Source organism: Eupeodes corollae, chromosome 3 (genome assembly GCF_945859685.1).
Source record: "Eupeodes corollae chromosome 3, idEupCoro1.1, whole genome shotgun sequence".
NCBI classification, from domain to species: domain Eukaryota; kingdom Metazoa; phylum Arthropoda; class Insecta; order Diptera; family Syrphidae; genus Eupeodes; species Eupeodes corollae.
In genome coordinates, this window is record NC_079149.1 from 46,419,286 (window position 1) to 46,437,761 (window position 18,476).

An 18,476-nucleotide genomic window follows, 5' to 3' on the forward strand; every position below is an offset into this window, starting at 1 on the left:
TCGACTTTTCAATGTATGCGTCCGGGTTTTCTGTGCCCAAATGTGACAATTTTGCTTGTTTACATACCCGCCAAGATAAAAATGAGCTTCATCTGAAAAAATCTTCATTTGGCAAAATCTGCATCTTCTCTAAGCGTTGTTTAAGCGTATGCACAACCATATTCGTTCAGTGGATTCAAAATCAAATGGGGTGGCGCAACAGTCCGTTGTGAACCAGGGCCTAGTGACTTACAACTCCCAACCATTCCTGTGTGCGAGTACTGTTGTCAGGAATGATAGGGACCTACAATTTAAGGCCGAATCCGAACGGCTAGTTTGAGAAAGCACTTTTTTCATGACAAGAATTACTCTTGAAGAATTTGTCAATTCCTCGCAAGAGGTAGTACAAGCGAAAACTATTTTTTTTTAAATTAAGGTGGAACAGGCAGGGATTGAACCCAAGACCCCTTGCATGCCAGTCCAACGTACGGGTACTACCGTTCAGTGGAATAATATAACTAATTATCTGTCAAATCAGACATGAGCTAAGTATTACTATTCACGAAATAAGCACTAGCTGAAAAGAAACGTTAGATGGCGAACCCTATATATGGATTCCATCTTTTCTGATTAAAGAAGTGTAAATGTTGAATTGCAAGATTTTAATGGCTAAATGAAATCACCTATTGTATTAAAACAGTTCATAATAGAGGTGGGGAATTCTAATGGTTTTATGAGTTGTAAAAGAATGAATTTATATAATTAATAATGGTGTAATCTTCAGAAGTGACAGCTGTCCAAACACCGGGCACCTGGTTTTGACGTTTCGCAATCAGCTGGTCGTTAAGGACACAAGAATTCAAAATGAAATGAATTTTTCGGTATTTAGTCAAATGTAAATCAATCATATTTTATCTTCTATTTGGTTTAATTGAATTTAAAAAGAAAAACACTTTTTAAAGTTCTCAAAACATATTTGTATTTGGCATTCATATGACATTTCCGGTTTAGTGCAATTTCGCATACACAAACTAGGGTCTAGTGACTTACAACTCGCAACCTTTCCTGAGTGCGAGTACTATTATCAGGGATAGAGGGCGGCTGCAAATTTAAGCCGAATCCGAACGGTTCATTTGAGAATCTTCATCAAAAAAAAAAACATTTGATTCTTTTTCGAGTTTTGCAGATTTGATCTTAAATCAAATTTGCCCCAAAGAATCTAAAAACAGGGGAAATTTGTGTCTAGATCTAGATCAAAAATAAATTGATTTATTTTACAGATGGGAAACCTTATTAGTGAGATGATTCTTAACATTTCAAATACATTGATAGCCTCAGATTTGTTGAAATTGTTTAGTTTTATCTTTTTATTTCATTCGTATTTGGTATACAAACATTTAATTTTAGGAGATCGCTAAAGTCAAACCAAGTAAAAAGCTCTTCAACATTCATCGACATCCTTCATTCAAGATTAATTAGAAAACTAAATTATTTGAATTGCACTACATTTTATTTAAAGTTATGTACTAACAGTGGTAAGTTATTTTAGTCCAGGGATACAAATTATAAAAGTTCAAGTAATAGAAAACCCAACAATAAGAAATACTCAAAAATCGAAAGAAAACTACCTTTTGTTTTCACGGTTTTCCGCCACTTTCAACGCTACGAAAATAAGTTCCAAGGTTGCCAAATTTCAAACAAACTTAAAGAATTGTTGTGACCAAATGAAAACGTTTGGTTCTTCATTTACATAGGCATGGTTATACAAGCTTATGCCACTTATAGTTGAGTTTTAATACTTTGAGATGTATTTAATCCTGTTCTTTTTTAGTTTGTGTCGTATTCTGTTGTTTTTTGGAAAGAGCCCTGTTAGCTTCCCATTCTTCTCGATGCTTCTTCTTTCGATGGGCATACATATTACACCTGGAATTAAACGTTGTTGGACAGTAAGGGCATGTATAGAGTACTTCTCCAGTGTGAGTTGCCATATGTTCTTTCAGATGATCTGTTTTTTTGAATGACTTTTCACAAAATGTACATTTAAAAATACGCGATAACTGATGAACATATCTCATGTGGCTTTGAAGTGCGCCTTTTGAGGGCGCTTTTTTGCCACATACATCACAAGAATAGTTTTTATCATCGTTTAAGTGTTGAGTCACAACGTGTTTTCTTAGATTTCTCTTATCCTTTAACCAGGCACCACATTGTGTGCATTGAACTTGGGGATGAACAATGCCCTCATGTTCTTCAACATGTCTTTTAAAAGCTGCTTTCCCTCGGATAAGTTTGGCACAAATTTCACACATCCTGTCGTACATTGTTGTGTGGACTTGTTTCAAATGTGCTTTTAGAGTTGCATTTGTTGGGAACCTGAAAAAAGTAAAAATTAATAATATTTCTTCGTTACACAAAACGATCTTCCTTTACCCCTTTTTACATTCACTGCAAATGAAAGTGAATTCATTTTCCGGAACATGTTTAACACTATGCTGATCCAGTAGATATTGCTTGGCAAATTTCTTAGGGCAATAATCACATTGAAATGTTTTGAGTTCTTCAGTCTGATGGAATGATATAATGTGTTTATGCAGACAAATTCTATCTGATAGAATTTTTCCGCACTCTGTGCACCTTCAATGAATTAGAAATCAAATTAAAACCGATAGGCAAATTTCGGTTTGTAAAAATTATACTTAAAATATTCAGGATTATTATGCACGTTGATATGGTCGACGAATAGGCCACGTTTGTTGAGCCTTTTATTGCAACAAACCGCATATCCTCGGCGCTTGTGAACAAGTCGAAAATGGAGTTTTAATTCGGCAAAGTCGGAAAGTTGAATTGAGCAAATATCACAAGATAAGTTCATGTGCTTTCGAATGATTTCATCGAATTCCTTAGAAGTTTGCATAGCTTTAAGGAATCTTTCGGACTTGGGAGATTTTTCCTTCGAATCGACAGCGTCACTTTTTCTCGGGAGAGTCGTTTTTGTCTTTGTATTGCAATTGATCCCAGTGTTATTAATAATCTCTTCTTCATCTTCCGTTTTTTTGACCTTGTCATCTTCATTAGCTTTAGTAACTGTTTTTCGTTTTCTTCTTTTGTCCGAGAAATTATCACAATTGGTTTTATTTAAAGTTGATTGTCGAGTAATTCTTCGTCGTGGAGGATTTTCATTTTCCTCAAATGAATTATTCTTTAATAGTTCTAATTTATTTTCATCTTCATTGTGTAATTCTAATTTGACAATATCGTCATGTTCCAAACAAGGTAGAATATCAGCGTTATCGAAAGAATCATCCCCTAGAAGAACTCAAAGATTTGAAAATTCATGTATTATATTTCCATTCCTAAATCTAAGAATATAGAAGGCAATTATATTTATATCAAAATGACTGCTTTTTTTCAAAATACTCTCCAAGACTGAATTTTGAATGTTTAGGAACAAAAAAAGTTGTTGCGTTGGCAATTCAGTGTTGTACGGTGAATAACCCATAAATAAAATTTTGTCAGCCTTCAAAAATTCATTTCTAGAAACTGATTCAACGTTTTTATATAGGGAAAGGATTTTTAATACATCAAAGTAAGCAGACAGTGCATTAATCTTTTGCATTATAAACTCAAAATAGTTTTACGATCTCTAAGTCTAACAAAAATTGGTATACGTTAAAAGTTACGTATTGACAAGTGGGCACATTAGAACGAAACGCCAATGTACAAATTGTTGATGGGCTTTAAGACATAAAACTATTTTGATTCAACTTTTTTTTTATTTATTGTGTGTTTACAACTTTGTTCCAATAAAATTTAACACAGTTTGGATTTAAATAATTCACCAGCCACTTCGCACATAACTAATATCAGATCCATGTTATATCAAGAGTTGATGTACTTAAAGAACATTCTAGTCTTAATAGTAATTCAAGCATTGGATCGGTTTACATTACTGTTGTGTGTCTAAAATAACTTGAAGTAACTTGACTAAGCTCACATGTCAGAGGTAAGTTTCCTGAGCTTGGAAATATTTGGATATCACTCAAGTTTTTAAGTCTGGTTCTAACCGAAATCTTTAAAACCGTAAAAATTCATATAAAGTTACTCACAAAATTATTGGGTCAAATGTATTTATTTAGTTAAATGTCAATTTAAGAAATAAAAACAAAAAAGAATCAATACAAAATTTAACAATTTATTCATAAAACAAAAAACTTAACAAAAACCATTTTCTTTGGTACTAAAAATTAACAAAAAAATAAAATTCATCTAATACGTAGTTTTTTAATCACAATAATTATTGGGCCAAAATATGAAGTGAATACTTTTGGGTTGTATTTATAGTAAAGTTTTGATTTGTTTGTTTGTGTTCAGTACATAGGTGGGTATCCCTTCTATTATAACCCCTTTAATACACCTTCCCATAGATTCGACTAACTTTTGGGTGGTTGAAGCACTGATTTTTTCCCATTCTTCCAAAAGCACTTTCTTGAGATCATTTTTGCTTGATATGGTATGCTTCCAGACTCCACGATCAATTTCCCATAAATTTTCTATGGTGTTTAAGTGGGGGCTCTGAGGTGGTGTTTGGATGACTTTAGGGCAATTATTCTGGTACGACGCGGGATTTATGTTTTGGGTCATTATCTTGATAGAACTGAAAAGTTCTTGGAATATCCATTTTTTCAGCGCTTTGTCGTAAATTTTGCTACACCATTCGATCCATTATTCTCTCAATAAATACCAAATTACAAACCCCCGCATGCGGCATATGTTTTACGGTTGGTAAATAATTTTTTTTTGTGCAGCTCGGTATTTACCTTGCGTCATCAGCAAATATGACAGAAATATAATGGCTTGTTTTTAATGCTTTTAGCCAATTCTAACCTTCTGTTCTATGTTTTCCATTTATGAATGGTTTTCTAGCCACTCTACCGTTATAGCAATTTTCTCTAAGAACGCGGCGTATGGTTTCTGCATCAACAGTTTTTCCACAATAATTATCCACTTCAGTAGCCATTTTTGGGCGCTTATATGGAAGTTTCCCCTGATATTTTGCAGAATCTACCTTTGGTCATGTTCATTTAAGATTCTTGGACGTCCAGGTTTGGGCTTAAAAATCTATCCTATTTTCATTTTTTGCCCTCCGGATGATATTTTCAACAGTGTTCTTTGGAATTTTCAACTAATCAGCGATTTCTCTTTGCGTCTTCCCTTTGGCATCATGAAAAATAACAAGTTTTCTTGTCGAAAGAAGTATTTTTGCCTTTTCGCCCAATACCGCAGAAAATTCGTGTTAATAAATGCAAACAAATCAATTCAATCGACTAATATAGCGGACGTTAACAAGTGTACAGTTGTTTTTTCCTCTCAATTTCTTATCCTCACTCGATGCTTTCAAATACCCAAATGAATATTTGAACCAATAATTGTGTGATGTTGTTTTTTTATAGTCATGTTCATTAAGTACGGTAACGGTAAATTAAGGACGGGAAGAACTTTTTTCAGCACAATAAAAATCAAAATAGTGCAAGCAACGAAATGAAATGCAAACCAGTCGCACTTAATTCTGAGTGTATATTTTGTATGGACTATTGTTTTAAAATATAAGTTTTGACCCAAAAATTTTGTGAGTAACTGTGCATGGTTTTTTCTAGGAGTTAGGACCGATCAACTTTAACAAATCTTAGACTTTTTTTACTTGTAATTTTACATAACATGGAAAATAAATGTGAAAAATATCAAACCGACGTTGTTTGTTGTTTACTACTAATAAAAGAAACTATAACTGTTGGGATTCTGCCCTTCCTTAATGGTTTAGTATCTTTTTACTTATAGAAAATTGTTTTTTTAAAATCGTTTCAAATTTATTAATTATTCTGGGTTGCCGCAAGTATCAAATTCTGTCGCCTTTTGTCTTTTGAAAGACAAACTTCTCAGTGGCAACCTTGTTATAATCTTATAGCTTAAAACCGAATGTGAACTGGACCATACTCAGATTAAGTCATTAAGATTCAAAAATTAGCTTACCACTTGATTCATCTTCCAATTTTTGGCCTTCCTCTTTAACGTGACTTAAACCTAGATACAAATTTTAAGATTATTTATATTGCTGTAAGAATCCATACATTAAATTTGGTTACTTTCAATACTGTTTTTATCACAAATAGCCACTGTTTGTCCTTTTTGGCTAAGAGTTTTTTGGGCTTCTTCTATTCGAATACTGAACTTTTCAAAACCTTCCAATTGCTGCCAACAAAGTTTGCATATTTCTTTAGATATAGGATCTTCTGCCGATAGCTAAATTGAATATATAATAAACAAAAGAACCTTTTTTGTAAATATCAACAAATTGGTTTGATCAATTGTGTACCTCTAATTGCAAAAACTTTATTATACATTTTAGGATATTTTCTTTGCTAAATATTTGTATCGTTTCACTTGTATTATTTAAACACAAACGACACAACATTTTGACAAACTATCGGTGTTAGTTTTAATTTAAATTAAAAATTCTTTAATTTTTATTTGAAAGCAATAAAGCATAAACAAAAACATATAAGAATTTAGAAATGTCATTTTTTGTTTACTATCAATCGACTGCAATGACATTTATAGAGAAATTCACCACAAACATTAATAATAACTAAACCGCTATATTTTCCGCTTTTATGAGCTTTTGCATAAAAAAAATAACACTGACTTTTTTTAGAATAACTTGAATAAGACAAAAATGATTTTTCATTGGTAAAAAAATTGATTTTATATAAATTGAAAACGATATTCATGTCATTTTTACTAAATTTTAAATGAACAATTTGCCCGTTTAAGGCTGCCGACAATAATTTCAATGCTTTTATTACTTGCCAAAATATAACAGCTGTCCAAATAGCATTTTGGCATACAAAAATAAGCAAATTTAATAAAGCTCTTCGTCTATGAAAGATGATTCAACTGAATTGAATTCGATTGAATACTTTCCGTTGGGAATTGTCAATTTATGTTTTCCAAGTTTGTTTTATAAGGTTTCCTCGAGATTTTTGAGAATGCAAGGATCAAATTGATTTCTTTATTAGGTTTATTCATTTTCTTTGAAAACTATTAGTTTTCAGGTCGCAATAATATTTGTTGACATACAAAAAAAGAAAACCAAGAAAATGAACAGGTTTAGATGACAAAAGTGACAGCATCTGATTGGCCAGTGCCAACAAATTGTTTTTAAAGCAACTTTATAGGTAAGTTGAATTCTCCTTAACTATCAAGTCATTTCCACTTAAATCAGAATGACGGCTAATCATGATATTTCAATTAACTAAAAGCTTAACTGTATTACGCATTGATTCATTTATTTTCTGCACAATTTCGGGTTCCAGTACAATAGAGGGGTATTAAGTTATATTTTTGTTCAATATAATATACAAATCGTGATGGACTTATAGCTTGCTTGAGAAGCGCTTTGTAGATAATAATGTTTTTGTAGCTTTTTTTACGATCAACTGAAGGTTATGATTTTGACGTTTATGACACTTGAAAAACTAACTAATTGGGCAGGTTCAGAAAACATAAGGAACTTCATTTGCAGTCAACTGCATACCTTGAACGTACATTTTGACCAAGTCAACTAGTTATTTTTTCAAGTGTCATAAACTTTAAACTCATAACTTTACTTCCCTTACTTCTGCCTTCAGTTTACAGTACAAAAACTTCCAAAAACATTACTGTCTACAAAACACTTCTCAGGCAAACTACAAGTCCATCACAATTTGCATTTCGTATTGAAAGGAAATATTACTCATTTTTTTTCCAATTTAACGAGAAACCCTTTTACACAAACTATTAAATGAAATTGTGCGAAAAATAAATAAATCGTAGAAAAATAAATTTCAACTTTCAGTTAATTAAAAAACATGATCGATTGTCATTCTGACATAAGTTGACTTGACTTGATAGTTAGGGAGATTTTTCTTGACTAACTTTCCAGTCAAGTTTCCAATAAAGTTGCCTTATTTGGAAGGCAATTTTTTGGCAGCTGGCCAATCAGATGCAAGAAACTTGCCTTACTTTCAAGTCCCTTATGTCGCCTGGACCCGTCCATTAAATTTACTTTCAAAGAACTCAGTTGATTGCAAATGAAGACCTTTGTGTTGTCCGAATCTGCACCATGTCCTAGAATTTGTATAAACCTCTAGTAAGCTCTGGACTTCATTTGAAAGTGGTTATAGTGTTCCAAAGATAAGAATATGCGTATATTCTTTTATGAACACACTTGCTCTCCGGAGCAGGTTTAATACACTGAAACAGAAACTAATGAGGCTTCCCATTTGTAAAATGAATCAATTTTGTATTTGAATTTTTCAAAATTCAGTTTTCATCTTATTTGTGTTCCATTGGGGAAAATGAAAATGTTTTTTTTTTTTTTAATCAAGTAAGTCGAATAGAAAGTAAAATAGTTCCGGAATCGTTCAACAAACCGCGATTTTAATTCTTTGAAAAAACCACAAGTTTCACACTTTCGAAACTTAAGTCTTTACTAGTCTTTCCGAATCCAAACAAGACTTGATTGAACTTGAAATTTCAAATATAAAAATACTTCATCTATGTTCGTCTAACTATCCCTACTATGCAATCTGGCTGTTAACTTAAATATAAATATAAAAATTAATTAAAAAACTCATTTTAAATTATCTTAAATCCAATATATTTACGACTACATTTGAACCTCTGTGGATTAGCTTCCTTTAATTTTTAAGCTACTTCGTTTTTCATTTCTTTTTTTGGATAACGCCTATTCGCCTCCCATTCCTCTCGATGCTTCTTCTTTCGGTGGGAATGCATATTGGCTTTTGAGTTAAATGTCTTCGGGCAATGTGGACATGTGTAAAGTACCTCCCCAGTATGCTGTGTCATGTGTTCCTTTATGAAAAGAAAGACAAATTATAAACTCATGTAAATTTTCAAATTCTAATTTTTGTCTTACTTTTAAAATAACACTCTTTTTAAATGATTTATCACAAAATGTGCACTGAAATGTACGCGACGCTTCGTGTACGTATCTCATGTGGCTTTGAAGGGAACTCTTTGTTTGAGAAACTTTGCCACAAACGTCACAGGTGTAAGTTTTACCATCATGTTTGTACATATGCTTTCGAAGGCTGTTTTTATCCTTTAACCATGAACCGCATTCTTGGCATTGAACTTGAGGCTGAACAATACCCTCATGTTCTTCCATGTGACGATCGAAATTGGCATTTCCTCGAATAAGCTTGGCGCAAATTTCACACATTTTATCATATATCGTCGAATGGATTTGATTAACATGTTTGGTAAGAGTTGCATTCGAGGGAAAACTGAAAAAAAAAACGTGTTAAGATTGTTGAAATAGAAAAAAAAACAATGTTTTACCCTTTTCCACATTCAGCACAAAAGAATGTACATTCATCCTGTGAAACATGTTTTACACTATGCTGATCCAGCAGATACTGTTTGGCATATTTCTTGGGGCAAAACGCACATTTAAATGTCTTCAATTCTTCCTTTTGATGGAACAACAGATCGTGATTGCGCAGACACATTCTATCAGCCAGAATCTTACCACATTTTTCACACCTTAATACCAAAAAAAAGAAGCCAATTGAATTAAAGTTCTTTTAAATTAACATTGCTTAGTTACTTAAAATACTCTGGGTTATTATGAACATTTATGTGGTCCACAACCAGACCTCGTTTGAATAGACGCTTATTGCAGCAAACAGCATATCCTCGACGTTGATGAACAGCTCGGAAATGTCGTTTCAGTTCTGCAAAATCAATAAGCCTTACCGAACAAATGTTGCATGAAAGATTCATATTTTTCTGAATGATCTCATCGAATTCTCTGGCAGTTTGCATCATTTTGGCGCTTGATTCCGTTTTCGGTCCTTTAATTTTTGGAATAACTTTTTCGCCTTTTTTGGGTCGACCTCGTCTTTTCTTTGAACTCGATTCGGTGCTTAGATCATTTAATTCAGTTTTGTCATCTTTGCCTTCCTCTTCTTCTTCTTCTTGTTTAGTTGATTCATCCTTTTCAGTGGTTGAATTCAACTCAGTCTTTACATCTTTTTCTTCTTCTTCGGTTGGTTCTTCTGTTTTAACTTTAACTTCTCCTTTTTTAGGTCGGCCACGTTTTCTTTTGACCGGCTCTATTTCAGGAATGTCAGTGGTTTCCAATTTTCGAATGGTTGACTGTCGAGTTTGTCTTCGATTTGGAACATTTTCATTTGTTTCTGGGGGATCTGTTGGTGTTTTTATTTCCGTCAATTCACAACTGACCTCAACTGCTTTGATAATTTCTTCATCAAGTCCAAAAAATAATTCATCATTATCGCGGTTATCATCTAAGATTTGAATACAAAAATAATATAAAGTTCATAAACAAAGGGATATTAATAACCAGAAGTCAACGTTTTTTTTAAACGCGAAACAGAAATAAAAAAGTAAGTAAAATAAAAGGATAGCCATATGGGTTTTCCAATATAAGCCACAAGTTTTGGAAACAAAATCACTAAGGTGTGGTACTCATGTTTGAAAATTCTCTTTTATCTTTGAATTGAAAAAGAAATCACTATAACATTTTGTTTAGAATCTTATTATGAATCTTTTCATTAAAAAAGAAAAACCGAGATATATTAAACCTAACATAACGAGGTTGCTCTTTATGTTTTAATTAAATAAAGTATTTTATGAAAAGCGTTATTAATATTAGAAGTTATCAGTAATTCTGAAGTGGAAAAAAACTCTTTAATTTAAGAAAATGGCAAACAGCCTAGTCCAGAAGAATTCGATCTAATTACATTAAAAATCTGTGCAGCAGCGCTCTCTGATCTTTTTAATTGCTTTATTTCTAAAGGGGCATTTCTTTCAGATGGAAACAAATCATTTATAATTCTAATTCAGAAAACAGGTTCAAAGCAGAATTCCAAAACATTTTGAATATTTAAAAAAATAATAAACAAATTATATGAGGCGTTTCTTTCATTTTAACAAGAATCAGAGCTTGAAGATGAGAGATTGATAAGTGGGCAATGATTTATTTATAAACAGCTCTCTGCTCTGAGCTTCCAAATAAAAACGCATATAAAGAGCAACCATTGTAACAGTTTGTTTGAGTTTTATTTCTATTTGAACACCACACGTCTAAAAAACATTTTTTATATAAAATCTATAATAGTACTCTTATGAAAGATGAAATTTAGTTCATTAACGGGTTTACTAGATGGCGCTGGTGGCATATTTTTTAGGAGACCACGACTGGCAGGAGAAATTAAATTGTAAAAAATTACTCTAAGAAGAGTAAGAAATCAAAAGGGCAATCGAGACAAAAAAACAGTAACTTCATTGCCCAAAAATGGCAATCGACTAAATGGCATCAACCAAAAATGTCAAGTCTTGCCCTTTGTACACAAAATTATAAATAAATAAACATAAAAATGTCTCTTAATAGTGTCTTTCCAAGTATATCTTCTTTTGTACTATGTATTCTCCATTTTGATATATTTAATTTTTCGCTTGTTCTCTACTCTGCGAAAATTAGTGCATCGAGTGTTGCCCATACTTCGCTTCGATCGTTCCTCTACGTGGTATTACTATTCAATTTTCCATGCTACTTATAAGAAGTATCCATGTAATATAAAGTCCAATATACAAAAATTCCTAAATTTTTTCGGAAATTTATATTTGATAAGAGTAATGGATAAACATGTTTTTTGTCTGCAAAAGTCTATAACAACGGACGCATTCATAAAGCTAGTGACTTCGTCGTCAAAATTCAACTAGCTTTGGGCAGGTTCAGGCGACATCAAGGTCTTGAAAGTAAGGCAAGTTTCTAGGATCTGATTGACCAGCTGCCAAAGAATTGCCTTCCAATTAAGGAAACTTCATTTGAAACTTGGCTGGAAAGTCAGCCAAGAAAAATCTCCCTTACTATCAACTCAAGTCAACTTATGTCAGAATGACAATCGATCATTTTTTTTTTAATTAACTGAAAGTTGAAATTTCATTTAATATTTCATTTAATATTTTGTGTAAAAGGGTTTCTCGTTAAAGTAGGAAGGAAAAAGTAATATTTCTTTACAATACGAAATGCAAATTAGGATGGACTTGTAGCTTGCCTGAGGAGTGTTTCGTAGACAATAATGTGTTTGGTAGTTTTTGTACTGTAAACTGAAGATAGAAGTTAGGGAAGTAAAGTTCTGAGTTTGAAGTAAAAAACTGACCAGTTGACTTGGTCAAAATGTATGTACGTTCAAGGATTGTCGTTGACTGCAAATGAATTCCCTTATTATGTCTGAAAGTACCCTTTGTGAATGCAAAACTACACTTCAAATCTAGTCAATCTGGAACTGTCATATTATTGACAAATGCAAATATATAAAAATAGAAACATTTTTAATTTGATAACTATTACTTATCTTTTGTGTTTTTAAATTCAATAAAATCAAATTTAAGACACAATTTGAATTATTTTTATAGGTGTATTTAAATGCTGAACGATTTATTTCATTTTGAATTCGTGTGGTTTTTATTTTTTTTTTATTTTGTATTTTATTTTAATTAACATATAATAAATTACATATTAACTTAATTATTATAAAGCCATAGCCACCAGGCTGATTGTGAAACGTCAAAATCATTCTCCAATTACTTTGTAGCCGAATTTTTTACACTACGTCGGAGGGGACATTTCAACTACTTTTGTAGTTGGATTTAGCCAATCAGAATCCCTTGACTACGTATCCACTAGCTTTGTGAATGCGACCGATTTTTTTACACTACATCGGAGGGGATATTTCAACTAATTTTGTAGTTAGATTTAGCCAATCAGAATCACTTGAATACGTAGCCACTAGTTTGTGAATGCGACCATTGAATCTTCCAGAATTCATAAATTAAATTAATAATAATATGAACAAATAATCCACAAACAAACGTTTTGTACGCTTATCTAAGCAAAGCATTTGATTGGGTCGACCACTCTATGCTCTTGTTGAAATAAGAGAAATACGGATTTTAACAGTAGATCATAATTTGCATCAAATCGTATTTGAAAAACTGGATATATCATGTTAATTTTAAAAGCTGTATTTCTAAAATTATTAATGTGTTGTATGGAGTTCCTCAAAGCAGTCATATTAGACCTCCACTCTTTTTAATTGAACATTAATGACATTGGTGAAGGTATACTTTACCCAAAAATCCCCACCTTCGCATATGACTCTTAGCTGTTCTATTGAGATAGTTTTTGAAAGGTGCTCTTTATATTGAATGGAGCTCAATAAAAAAAAGTGTTAAGTGATGTCGTACACTTATAGAAAGAAACAGATTGTGTCTCTGCATTTTATTGATGAATGCTTACTTGATCACATGGACACAATTATTGATTTAGGAATTTTATTTAGTGTCATTTAGCACCCACATTGATGCTATCATAAATAAGGCGAGATGCCGGCTGGGTTGATCTAGAGGTTTTCTAAAAATTAAATGATTCCTATAGTTCAATAATCTTTTACTGTGCGATTGTCCGTCCTATCCTGCATTATTGCAGCTGTGTATGCTATGTATGACATTTCAATAAATGTTTTTGAAACATTTAAAATGTTCAAAATAAATGTTTGTTATTTGCCTTTCGTTATCTTCCATTGGATACAAATGAGCGTCTTCCGTCTTATTTAATTTGTCGAAAAAAACAAATATTGTTATCTTGCTAAGTATTCGTATCAATCTGCTTTTTTCTCTTTCTTTATCTTTTTAAATTATTATTGTTAATTTTATCATTCATTATAATATTTTTCTAATTGTTTTACTATTTTATAATATAAGTATATAACCCGACAAACGTTGTTTTGTCATAAAATTAATTTCTAAAGAATATTTTGCTACAAATAAGTAACTTTTTGGAAATGTGTAAGGATGTGGTTTATAAGTGGAAGAAGTGTAAAGCAATGACAAAATATTAAAAAACAAATCACCAAACAATTATTTATAGATTATAAAAATTAATTCTTTAAAATTATACACATAACGCTAGTTATGACAATACTACAAAAAAAACAATATCAATCCCTTAATGCAACAAAGTGAACAATATTTTTTGTGATCCCATATTTCGCCAATACAAACAAACTGGATGAGAGCCGCCACGTATAATTGTCCGTGTGAAAAACGTGAAATTCTTAAATTTAAGCCTCAGACAAATATCGTTTGGCCTTGAGACTTATTGATAGTCATTGCAAATGCCAATCTAATTGGAAACTGAAGGCGTTTGAATTGAATTGCAGTTCGCATATCTGTTTGTATAATAGGGATTCGCAGTAATAATATATTTTCACCTCGGAATTTGCGATTTAGAATTATGGTTTCTTTAACTGTTGAATATTCATGTTTATCATTCAATTATGTGTCACCCTATACTTTGCACTTGCTTTCTTATACTTAATAAGTTCTCTTGCTTTGTGGTTTCAATACAATATTATATCAATCATTCTATGTACCAATTTGTTAATTATCAGTACAATAAACTATGTTTTAGCTCACACTGCAATCTCAAAACAATCGGTCGTATTATTACAACAATAACATTTTTCATTAATTCTTAACTTTTGGAATAAAAATTGTGCCGTTGCACAACCGTAGTGGGTTGAAACTACGAAACAAAATTACCGGAATCCAACCTTTAGTTGCAAATTATGTATTGGCATGCCTAGTAAATCCAATAAGTTCAAAAACTCAATTGGATAATTTACAGCTTCGGTAGCATCACAAACTGTATCAATAGATTTGTATGACACCAAGTCTCTGGTAACAAATATTGTATCTTGAGATTAAATTTTTTGACAACCACATTTTTTGCTGCTAAAATTATTGTCTTTCTGCCGGGCACTCATGATTTATAGATTGTCTATGTATATCGGAAATATCTGGTCAATGAGAGCATCTTGTGTAATTTTTGCATCCATTTTCATCTGTAGTAATTTTTCCGTAGCCTATATCTAACAGTTGTTTTGAGAATGTTTCAGCGGATGGATCTTGAAACATTTGAACACGCATATTTACTTTCAGATGTACTTTTTCAACATCACGTTGCATTTACGATGATTTTAAGTACGCGTTGATCTCATCTTTGTCTGGAATCACCTGAAGGAGTATTGCCAAATAGTCTGTCGCTGTTTTCTATATCTTTCAATGTCCTGTGAAACGCCTTAAGCGAATGTGTGCCATAGTCCATTCATCCCAGATGATAATTTTTCACTGTTTCAGCACTGTGGCCATGGATCATTGTTTTTTTATATTGCAGTTCTGCCTCCATCAAATAAAGTATGCCAGAAGATGCAACAGACAATGCGATACCAATATTTGATCCTATTTTAGCAAGAATTAGAAAAGAAGGAATGTTTTGCCAGTTCCACCTAAATAAATAAATTAGGTGGCGCAACTGTCCATGAAGAACCAGAAAAGTTAGGTGGCACAGGCCCAATATCCCTTGCAGACAATCCAACGCACTAACACCTGGTGCATCCAAAAAAAAAGAATCCACCTTGTCCTGCCGAAACTGCGAGCATGATGTGGTCATAAGTAGTTTTTTGTTCTTCATTATTTAGTGGGACATTGCGAGCAACAATCGCTGTCATTTCTACATTATTGTACAGTAGTTCACGATTCAATTCAGTGTCTTTTAAATCAGATGCATTTCGATTTGGTGAATGCATACCGAAATTACTGAGTGGTAAGTTGGCAATGATAATGCAAAGATCCTCAATAGCAATCAATGTACATACCGTCACTGAATAATATCGTGATCGTTGCCCCGTGTACGATATTGATGCATTAAAACAATAGCACTTAGGAATATAAAAAATAAATAAAAACCTATTCTCAGACCTACCGAATGTATATGCAAAATTTCATTGAAATTGGTTAAGCCGTTTCGGAGAAGTATGGCAACTAACACTGTGACAGGAGAATTTTATATATTAGAAATTATGTATTCAACTAAGACATGAATTCGTAGTTGAAATAAATAATTTAATATACAATGGAGCAACCCTTGTTTAACATTTACAAACATCAATGAGCATTAATTGATTAATAAACTTAAGGGTGCGCGATCGCTCTATTTTTTGTTTAAGAACTACAAAATATTCAACAGATATTTTTTCCATATTCTGATCAGAAAAGTTAAATTACTCAGAACATAAGTGAGTAACTAAAAAAATAAAGGTATACATACATAAAATAACGTCTATTACTACAACCCCAAACATAGCTTACCATCCGAATCGTCGATATCTTTTTTAAGCAGATCAAAATCTAGAAAGAAACATTTTTTTTTTTGTAAAAGAATAGTCTGCCTATTAGAATTATGTTAACTTACTTTCTGTTGTTGCTGGTAAATCTTGTTTTGAATCTACAATCGAAGCATTAAGAGTTCTTTGGGCTTGCTCTACTTCCAGACAAAAGTTTTGAAAATTATCCAATTGATGCCAACATCGGGCACAAATCACTTTTGAAAATGGATCTTCTGGTGATAGCTAATGAGATAAATATTAAAGAATAAAAAGAAGAAACTCAACAGCTTTTCCAGAAAATTGTCAATAGCGAAAAGGTTCTTCTTCGATGAAGAACAAACAACAAAACATTACCTCTAATTGTAGAAACTTGGCGATATACTTCTGGATTTTTTCTTCACCAAATATTGTAATATTATCATCGGCATCTATTAAACATAAACGGCACACCATTATGAATATAAATATTAGGATATTTGAGGAAAAACAATATTTTAATTAGACCAAATTGGAAAAAATTGTTTATAAAAGCAATAAAAAGTTGAAATGGGAAATGTCACTTTTTGTATATTCACCACACAAGTTTAGAACTATTAACCACGTAACAGAACATTGAGATGTGCTTTTTTGAATATACAATATAAAAATTGCTCTCACGTTACATGCATTGGTACTCGTTAGTGAGTTATTACTTATTAGAGACACGAGTTGAAGAACGGTGAGTCAATTTATAGGAATTTTGAGGTTCTAATTTCGAGATTGTATAACAGGCTCGAAGATGTATTTTTTAAATGCTGCATTAATTCCGAACATTACAAGATTGTTTAAACTGCGGCTCGAAATCTTGACAAAAAGTCAGTGCTAGTATTATACATCAGCGAAACGAAATGAGTCACTGTTTTCGAAAGCTTGAGACTCAATTCCAGAACCATAACTCTTAACTCACAATCGATATCAACAGCTTATCATTTTGAATTTTTTTTGTATTTGCTTTTAAAAAAGAAATAAAATTAATATTATTTCCTGTTATTGCCAAGAATTTAGTTTATTTTTAAAGATAATGATTTTCCATTGTGGTTTCAAAATGAAAACAGTTCAGAGGTGTTAAGTCACCCTATCGATAATGAGCTCACCAAAAATTTCTTTCAATAATTTGATTGTTTCGTTGCGTCGCGTAACCTGAACTATTATTTTGGTAATAAATTTGCACGATTTGCAAACATTGTTCAGAAGCAAGTTTATTTACTATAAAATGTCAAACATGTCAATTGACGTGTCAAAAAGCCCAATTTCGAAAAGACAAATACTCATGTATTTTTAATGATCAACCCTTTCTTGATAAGGGCGCTCTCAAAAGTACGCTCAAATACGCAGAAGGGACATAAGGAGATAATTTGAAAGAATATAGTGCTTATTCCTGCATATTGCAATGGCAGGGAAAGACGTTTTGTCAAGACTGCAATATCGCGTAGTTCAGCTAAAGAACGAAGCTCTGTACTTAACAATACGACTGAAATTGAGCTCAATTGTATATTATACTGTGAAGTATTCCCGAAAGCTCGATATTAAGATTCAATTATAAAAATGCAAGCATTCTTTTCACAAGAAAATAACCCGTTACAATAACGGTAAAGAAAGGTGACACAAAAGACATTATAATGATGTGCCTATTAATTTTGAACGTTCTTTGAATAGTGACTAACCAACTTGAGCAAGTTACTAAAACTAAAACAGCCAAGATTCATATGTTTTTTTTTTCAAAGAAAAACTAAATAAGATGGGAATCACAATTTCACCTTCATATACTAAGTTATGTTAACGGAAAACAGTTGGCCCCATTGGAGATTTGATATGAGCGAGGGTGGTTTTGAAATAGTGGCCCAGAGGTTCATTCCTTTATTGGGTTTTGTTCGCCTTTCATGTGTATTCCAATATCACTCATATCACGAACTGACGGAACTTACTTTTCAAGAACTTTTAAAAGCTATTAGAACCAAAAACAGAAACCATCATTATAAATTTATTTTGTACGAATTAACGTCTAAATAAAAGGTTTTATCAAGGCAAAATCGAACATTATGTTTGATTTTTTTTTTCTTCTTTGAACTTTTAAGCCGATTATCTCGGAAACTTAGCCTCCTAGAGTGTTAAAAAACATTTTTAATAAAGGGAATATTAAAA

At 32.1% G+C, this 18,476-nt stretch overlaps 1 protein-coding gene across 1 annotated transcript; it reads right to left on the reverse strand.

Annotated features, from left to right (window-relative positions):
• Window positions 1-1,442: 1,442 nt before the first annotated feature.
• Window positions 1,443-16,845, reverse strand: LOC129950450 (zinc finger protein 729-like). The gene is made up of 12 exons (XM_056062390.1): window positions 16,650-16,845; window positions 16,382-16,538; window positions 16,279-16,317; window positions 9,647-10,349; window positions 9,379-9,582; window positions 8,954-9,323; window positions 8,731-8,889; window positions 6,120-6,276; window positions 6,007-6,057; window positions 2,676-3,285; window positions 2,410-2,613; window positions 1,443-2,352 (listed from the first exon to the last, which is right to left on the reverse strand). The coding sequence occupies exons 1-12, from the start codon at window positions 16,746-16,748 to the stop codon at window positions 1,791-1,793; spliced, it is 3,315 nt and encodes a 1,104-aa protein (XP_055918365.1). The 5' UTR covers window positions 16,749-16,845; the 3' UTR covers window positions 1,443-1,790.
• Window positions 16,846-18,476: the final 1,631 nt, after the last annotated feature.